Consider the following 7797-nt stretch of genomic DNA (forward strand, 5'->3'; position numbering starts at 1 on the left):
AAATTACGGAAATAAATAGATGCATGACATGCCATCACGCCATGCTTGCATAATTTAACGCGTTTGACAAGCGTTGTTTGAATGCTTTTTCAAATTGCAAGATATCTTATGAATATGAATACTAATACGAACAATATATTACTACAGATCTTTCGAAAGCAAAGAACATACACTTCATAATGAAGAAATTAAAGAACATCATCAAAAATTGAGAGATGCACATTTTCTCAATTCATTCATTCATTACGTGAAAGAGGATCGCCGCACGCACCAGTATCCGAATCTAAGATGAATTATCATCTTATTATATTTTTCTTGAATTATATTAAACAGACCGTTAGAAAGAAGTGAAATTAGATAGAACGCCGTTAGTGTCGTCGGATTTGCAAAAACGGATCTTTTTCCCTTGGCTTGTTTTTCCATTTATTTGGAACTTAATCTCATGACTAAGGAGGGAGAGCTAATTTGATAATTCACCGAAAAGTAAAGAAATGGGAAATAATAAACCACATCAGATTACGCAGACTTGACGTTCAATTTACGATAGGAACACATACTTCAACGGTCAGGAAGACCACCACGTGTCAATGGCAATGGATTTGATCAAAAATATCAACATCGAGACCGTAAGAGCGTTCGATCGGTTTATTTATATATGGAAATGCCACACAGCCAATGACGTGTCCGTATTCATTATTTGTAAATTCGCCGCTTTGACCTCTCTTCTTGCTGCCTTCATGTTCCTTCGCACCCTGTCTCTCTCTCACAAGTACTTCACACTTGCCATCTTAGTTTTCGGTTCCTTTACTTCTAAACAAAAGACCACAACTTTACTGGTATGATTCACTTTTACTCACCTTTTTTTCGCTTAAATATTCGTATTGAATCACATTCCTGAATTCTGCGTCGCTTTTTGTCTTCGGGTGTTTAAGAGCATTGCGGTTTTTTATTTTCCATTAGAAATGGAGTTCCTGGTTTCTTGTTTTGGAGACCAGTTCAAGAACCCCACCTCTCTGAATGCAGTGAGCCGGATGGCTGATTTCTGCTCAGTTTCCCTGAGCTTGTTCAATCCGAGGTTCACATTGGAATCATGAGATTCAGTGTGTTGGGATTAGATACCAAAATTGAAACCCAAGTCAGTTACTTTATCAATTTTCAAGTTTATATATCTGGCTTGGAGGAAGGGATTAGATACAAAATTGATGTGACTGATTGTTTCTTTTCTTTTGCAGGCTAAGGTATAGTTATAGTATCGCTCTACCGAGTTAGAAATTTCTTTTCCTGATGGGGCTAACAACTATAAAGCCAAATAAAATGACCTGTTTGTGAAAGGAGTGCTTTGATTTTCCATCCCCTGTTACCTAATGCGAATTTTAGTGCATCGAGCAGATGGGTTGTAAAGATTTGTTTTGTTGTTGGGAAAAATAAATTATGGCTATTGTTGGTGTGCACAATGTGTCAGTGCTTGACTCTTCTTTCCTTAGGGACTCCTATTCTCAATCATCGAGTAGGCGTGCAGATGGAGGGAGGTCATCTTCACTTTTGCAGATATGGCAAGAGATCGAGGATGAGCATGAGGTGAGTCGTCAAGCTCAACCAAGCACTGATGGTTTCATTGGTGAACAGAGGCATGTTCTAGTCTTGGGTGGGAACGAGACTTGGCCCCAATCACAAGGCCAAAATGGATCTCGTGATAAGCAAGACGAGTTAAACAGTTCTGGCTGTGAAAACTCTTCTGATCTTGGAGATCTTGAAAGGGAAAGAGTAAGGAAAATCTTTAGAGAATGGATGAACAGTGGCGCTAGAGATAATGCGTCCAGCATCTCCATCAGAAGCAACAGGTCAAGGGTCGAGTGGCTTGGCGAAACAGAGCAGGAGAGGGTAAGAATCATAAGAGAGTGGGTACAGATGAGTATCAAGCAGGACAGTAGAGAAGGGCAATCTGCAGAAATTGAACGTGTTCGTGATGGGCTTGTTATAACTAAAAATGAAGGCCAGAGTGATCAAACTCGTCGAGGGATTCGCAGATTATGTGGCAGACAGGTTTTGCTTGATATGCTAAACAAGGCTGAGAGAGAAAGACAGAGAGAAGTTCAGGAGTTGTCAGGCCATCGGGCTGTATCTCATTTTCCCCATCGCAATCGCATTCAGGTTTGTCCTTACTAAAAATAACTTGTGTCTTCACGGAGAATATATATTTGCCCCTCTTGGCTGTATAAAGTTTGAAGCTTTGTAGTGTTAATAATGAGTGTAGCAACTGATGATGGGTTGTTAAATGTTTGTAGGCATTGCTAAGAGGCAGGTTTCTGAGAAATGATAGAGTTGCTGATAAAAAAAGGACCACTTCTGTCTCGGACAGTGAATTAGGCCTATTGAGGCAAAAGCAGACTGTATCAGGTTTAAGGTACCTAGTTCTTTCTACCATTAAGTTCAGGAGATATAATTTCCTGTTGTTTTAATCTGAAGTTGTTTTTTTAGATCTCTATGATTTTGCATGCCGTTTATAGAAGGTACTTGGGAAAGAAGTGTGTTTGAATACTGGAACCTTTATTTGGTTATTTTAATTTAATATGCATATTGCACTGGGTGTTGCATTGAATTTCTAAAGTGCTACCCACATCTAATTTACTAATTCTTTTGTTAAAAAAATAAGTATTTTTTGAGAGGTTGAATGTTAAAAAATATAAAACATTTTTAATCTTTTAAGATATAATCATTACCTATTTTTTAAAAGTGTTACTATTAAATAAATTACTTTATATTTTTTTAGGGTGAAACATCATATTAAAAAGGGATAAATATGAAAAAATAAAGTTAGTTTAAAAATAAATAACAGATTTGAAAAAAAAAATGCTTTACATTTTTAAATAGATTGAGCATTTCTTGAATTCGTTTGTCTCCTAGTACCTATCTTCTTCGATTTCTGTTTGAAATTATATGGCCATTTTTCATTTATGTTGCTGTTGTTAAGTTATATTATAACCATTTGATCTAACTATATATGATTTCCTACGGGTTGCATAAATAAAGTTTAGGATAAATTATACCGTTCAAAGCTTTTTATATTGATTCATGGTATTTTGTTTTTTGGATATGACAAAATATTAATTTTTTTAATAATTACCATGTTTAATTTGTAAGAAAGTATTCTAGTAAATTTGGGGATTGAGGTTCTTAAGTATTGCAGCGTGTTTTTCTCATGACATCAACTTGTTCTCTTAACAGGGAAGGATTTTTCTCAGAAAGAATGTTTCTGGTAGCAGTTTAGAAAGCAACAATTTACCTGATAACTCATCAAACAGTAACACCGATGAAACCAGCAGTTCACAAAGTTTCCCAAATGTGCATTCCAAACTATCTGAACCCAATTACCGAGGAACTGATGTGACTCAGATATCGGATGGTCAGATTTGCCTGCAGGGACCTGCACTTGAGACATTAGATTGGCAAGACTCTCGTGCTCATGTTGAAGGAGATGGCCTACATGATTTGAAAACTGAATCAAGAGATTCACGGTCATCAAACAATGCTGGGATCGAAAGAAGAGATGACTCTCCACAAAGTGTTAATGTGGTGTCACCTGAAGATACTTCCAAGGAACTTTCCCGACCACATTTGCCAATTGAAGATACAGAGCATTGCTCTATGCAGGTATTCAGTGAGGACCAGAACGAACAGTCCGATCATGGAAATTATTTAGAGGGAAATATCATTGATGACGATGACTTGAACGAACCTGTTTCCCTGGAAGGAGAGCTACCAGTAGGTTTTGGAAATGACGGAAGTGATTGTCTTCCAGTTGACGTTGAACATAGAGATAGCCCTGAGGAGAAAAGTATGGATCTTAATCATCCAGCTTCTGCTTCAAACGATTGGCCCCAACACATGTTGGAGAACGAAGATGGAGGAGACTCCTATGTTCAAGAAGCATCTGAATTGCGTCCACAAGATGATGAAGCTCTAGAACCGGTTGAAAATTTGTTGGGAGGACCTTCTGATTATGAAGGTGCTGCGACAGTTGGCAGAGCTCAGGTACTTTATTTTTCTGATGATGACAATGCGTATGGTGGAGAACTCGGTGAACTGTTAAGTAGGTATGCGAATATTCCTGAAGAACTTTGGGCTTGTTTCCATAATTTGGGAAAGTAAAAATGTAATATAGAATTAATATTGTTGTTGATCTGTGCAGGAGACGCGTTTCTAATCTCCTCAGCAGCAGTTTCCGTGGTAATCTGGATCAGTTGGTACAATCATACGTTGAAAGGCAGAACCATGCTCAAATGGAGTGGGAGCTGCAAGAGGGGAAGAAGATCAAGAGGAGCGTGCGATGGATCAGATTGGTGGTCAAGACACTACGGTTTACCTGCCCTCATCACCAACTCAATCTTCTCCACACCGACACTTGCATAACGATAATTGGCCACAAGATGACATGAATAATCAACATACTGGCATTGTACGTTCTTCCTCCCCCCCCCCCGGGGGTGCAGGAATAGATACTGTTCAAGTTGCTTCATTCACCCGTAGTTTTCTAATTTTGATACATCCAATATATATGTACATCTTTTGCAGGAGTGGGAGATTATTAATGGCTTGAGGATTGACATGGCTGTGCTACAGGAGAGAATGAATGAAATGCAGAGAATGTTGGAGGCCTGCATGGATATGCAGCTTGAGCTGCAACGCTCATTAAGGCAGGAAGTTTCTGCAGCACTTCATTCCTCAGATGATGGGTCAACAAGTATGCGTCTCGTTTTCCTCCTTCATAGTCCGTATTGTAATGCTACTGCTATTATTTGTGAGGAATCATAGTTAAGTTGAGGCTACGTTAATCACAGGGTTGCAAGACCATGATTCCCGAGAAGATAAATCTAAGTGGGAGTGTGTGAGGAAAGGACTTTGCTGTATATGTTGTGAGAGCAGTATTGATTCTTTATTGTACAGGTGATCCATCCCTCCCCAAATTTTGTTGCTGAGAATCATGATCACTTGAGTACTCATATGGTTTTATAATATTGCAGATGTGGGCACATGTGTATGTGCTTGAAATGTGCGAATGAATTGTTGGAAGGCAAGAGAAAGTGCCCAATGTGTCGAGCACCTGTGGTGGAGGTGGTACATGCTTATGCGATAGTATAATGTCGACATTAATAGGTCACACTTACAAAGTTTAGGACCCTGACAAGTTTCAGCTTCTGGACCTTTCTTGCTTTGATTCCTGTATCTATTTATGATAGGTGCCACCATGGTAATGGAACGCCCAATGGCATATTTTTGGGCCATTGATCCTGATTCTAGTAAATTTCAATAGCTTAACGTTCTTCGCAAAACCACCGTATCTCTAAAGCTTGAGCAACTACGGCTCCGTCTCCGGCTGCATGTCCCCATTGCACTACCTTGTCGCCACGTTTCACCATTCTCGACAGTCGATGCTACGTGTCGACGTCCAACGACCTGATCGCTAGTTGGCTGCGCCTTAGCCGACTCTGCCTGCTGTTGTTCCCCAACAAAAAATTTTGTTCCCCGACAAATCGGGCATGTCACGTGCGAGGATAGCCATCTGTCGATGCATTGCTGGTGGAACACGTGCTTACAGTTGGGAACCATCTTAACGGTCTCACCGATCTCGAATTCGCTGAGGCAGATGGCGCAGTCCTCCTGGTTTTTTGCCTCTGCGTTGTACCGAAACCCCGGCAAGGACTGGACGGTGGTTTGGTCGAGACCACCGCACGAGGATGATGGAGAATAATAATTAGAGGACGCCGATGGCAAGTAGCGGGCGGGCGCGGGGGAGTGGTCGGCAAACCGTCGCATGAACAGAACGATGAAGGCTATTAAGAGCAGGACGATGATGACGATGCAAGCGACTTCAGAATTGAAGGTTACAGGCGCTGATAGTTTCAAAGGTGTTACGAACAATGAAGCCGACAGTGGCGCGGCCGTTAACCTTGGTGGTGAAGAGGCGTCGTTGGAGGAGGGCTCATCTTCGTTCAGCAGGAGCAGTCTCCGATTGTAGAGTTCCATTTTCTCTGGAATCAGAAACCAGAAATATAGCGAAGAGCTATTAGTTATTACCCTTGAGAGAGGATTGAGGGAATCTGTGGGATGAATGATGAAGGAAAGCAGAGTGGGGTTTATAAGGACAGGTTATTTAATGTATTGAGGGGTGACGTGATGGGGACTAATTGTGGGAGCCACCATATCTCGTCGGTGACTCTGGAGTTTACAAGAATTTTACTGCTGATCTGAAACATTGTAAGATTGCAAATGGATAAGGTAGAATTTCTTTTCCAATGGAAAACCCACGGATCCCACTCCACTCTTCAGTTCTGCTAAATTTTTGTTTCTTAGAAACAGGGACTCGTTATTTCGTGTTTTCGAAAATCAAGGTCAGAGATTCTGAAGTCATTACAAAATCAATAACTTTATTCCCCCGTTACCTATTTTTATTGAACTAAAGAGGAAGGGAAGAGTCAACGAAAAACACACCACCACATGTGTGAGCATCCAGTTCAATCCTAATTCATGGAATATAGGGGCTCGTACATGTGATGGAACAGCGATAGATAGGCATTAGAATATTCCACTTCTTTGTATTCTCTTTCCCTCACTTGTAGTAATTCTTGTTTACTTAGATATTATAGCGATTACCGCCGCGGACAAGCTAAAACTAAATATCAGAAACAAACCAGCTTATTTTCATACCAACGAGAAACATAAAACTAACATTACCATCTTAATTACACCGTCGTACATTTCCTACATTGCCCTTCCCACATCTACGCAAATTCTGTCAAACTGAAATTGGTTACAGAGGATATCAGTCTCAGACCCTCAAGTCAATCCTATTTTCCAAGTGGAGAAAGTTGGGGAGAGCAAACTATTGCGAAACTTAAAATTCAACTATATTCATATGATCTACTACCAAGAAACAACGTAAAAAAAAAAAAAAAAAATCTACACGGATATCCACTCCCAACAGCTGACTTAAAACAACATGAAAGTAGTTGAAAGACTTGAGGCCTAATTAAACTAGTCACGAGCAGCATCGCTGGACATATAATTGGTGACAGCTTTGGCACCCTCAGCAATGGCATGCCTGCCAAGCTCTCCGGGCAGAACCAGCTTCACTGCCCCTTGAATCTCCCTTGACGACAATGTCATGTGTCCCGTGTACGTCTTCAGCCTCGTAGCTTCATCCGCAAGCCTCTCAAACATATCAGTCATCAGATTGTTCAGAATGGTCATGGCCTGAAATGAAATTCCCATCTCAGGGTGAACTTGCTTCAGTACTCTGTACACGTACCTCCTGTACCCTTCTCCACTTCTCCCCACCTTCTTTCTCTTCCTTTTCACTCCTTTGTTTCCACTACCTTTCCCTTCACTTCCTTCTTTTATTGGCTTTTCAGCAATATTTTGGGTTTTTTCTCGCTCTCTTTTCTGTTCAGGGTCTTCCCTAGTGTCACTTGCATTTTCATCAGGTGGGGTTTGAACAGGAATGGTTCTCACACGGTCTTTGTTTGCTTCTTCTGATTCGGCGTCTTTGTTTGCTCTCGTTGATCTTTTGGTGCTGCTAACAACGGAGACTTGAACCGTGCTTTCTTCCACAACTCTTCTGGCGGATTTGACCACGATTCTCTCAGCCCGCTTTGGAGCCATTGAGCTGTGTATCGCCTTACTGTGAAAGTGTGAGTGCTTGGTTGTGACGGTAAAGGTGGAAAAGTGCTGATTTATAGAACTCGAAGGCGGAACTTGCTGGAGGAGCAGAGGTTGACGTGTGGGAGGAGTACGTGTCAA

At 40.9% G+C, this 7797-nt stretch overlaps 5 protein-coding genes across 8 annotated transcripts; 3 read left to right on the forward strand and 2 right to left on the reverse strand.

Annotated features, from left to right (window-relative positions):
- Positions 1–688: 688 nt before the first annotated feature.
- On the forward strand, positions 689–3364 carry LOC129313652 (uncharacterized). 4 transcript variants are annotated; one of them, XM_054956929.1, is made up of 5 exons: positions 689–836; positions 961–1135; positions 1233–2151; positions 2286–2404; positions 3226–3364. In XM_054956929.1, the coding sequence occupies exons 3-5, from the start codon at positions 1432–1434 to the stop codon at positions 3266–3268; spliced, it is 882 nt and encodes a 293-aa protein (XP_054812904.1). In that variant the 5' UTR covers positions 689–836; positions 961–1135; positions 1233–1431; the 3' UTR covers positions 3269–3364. The 4 variants fall into 4 exon arrangements, with proteins under 4 accessions (XP_054812904.1, XP_054812908.1, XP_054812906.1 ...); XM_054956931.1 differs by having other exon boundaries at positions 708–836; positions 1024–1135; XM_054956933.1 differs by lacking the exon at positions 961–1135.
- On the forward strand, positions 3271–6301 carry LOC129313654 (uncharacterized). The gene is made up of 5 exons (XM_054956935.1): positions 3271–4094; positions 4190–4456; positions 4573–4741; positions 4839–4944; positions 5022–6301. The coding sequence occupies exons 1-2, from the start codon at positions 3646–3648 to the stop codon at positions 4434–4436; spliced, it is 696 nt and encodes a 231-aa protein (XP_054812910.1). The 5' UTR covers positions 3271–3645; the 3' UTR covers positions 4437–4456; positions 4573–4741; positions 4839–4944; positions 5022–6301.
- Positions 4606–5139, forward strand: LOC129313212 (probable E3 ubiquitin-protein ligase XBOS34). Its single transcript, XM_054956176.1, has 3 exons — positions 4606–4741; positions 4839–4944; positions 5022–5139. The coding sequence occupies exons 1-3, from the start codon at positions 4606–4608 to the stop codon at positions 5137–5139; spliced, it is 360 nt and encodes a 119-aa protein (XP_054812151.1).
- Positions 5305–6024, reverse strand: LOC129313653 (RING-H2 finger protein ATL57). Its single transcript, XM_054956934.1, has one exon. It carries the CDS (start codon positions 6022–6024, stop codon positions 5305–5307), a length of 720 nt encoding a protein of 239 aa, XP_054812909.1.
- A 448-nt stretch (positions 6302–6749) lies between the features above and the next one.
- On the reverse strand, positions 6750–7797 carry LOC129312632 (uncharacterized). The gene has a single exon (XM_054955307.1). It carries the CDS (start codon positions 7657–7659, stop codon positions 7033–7035), a length of 627 nt encoding a protein of 208 aa, XP_054811282.1. The 5' UTR covers positions 7660–7797; the 3' UTR covers positions 6750–7032.

This window comes from Prosopis cineraria, unplaced genomic scaffold, assembly GCF_029017545.1.
Source record: "Prosopis cineraria cultivar Desert tree isolate PC_DT_omini unplaced genomic scaffold, ASM2901754v1 PC6, whole genome shotgun sequence".
In the NCBI taxonomy this organism is placed as follows: domain Eukaryota; kingdom Viridiplantae; phylum Streptophyta; class Magnoliopsida; order Fabales; family Fabaceae; genus Prosopis; species Prosopis cineraria.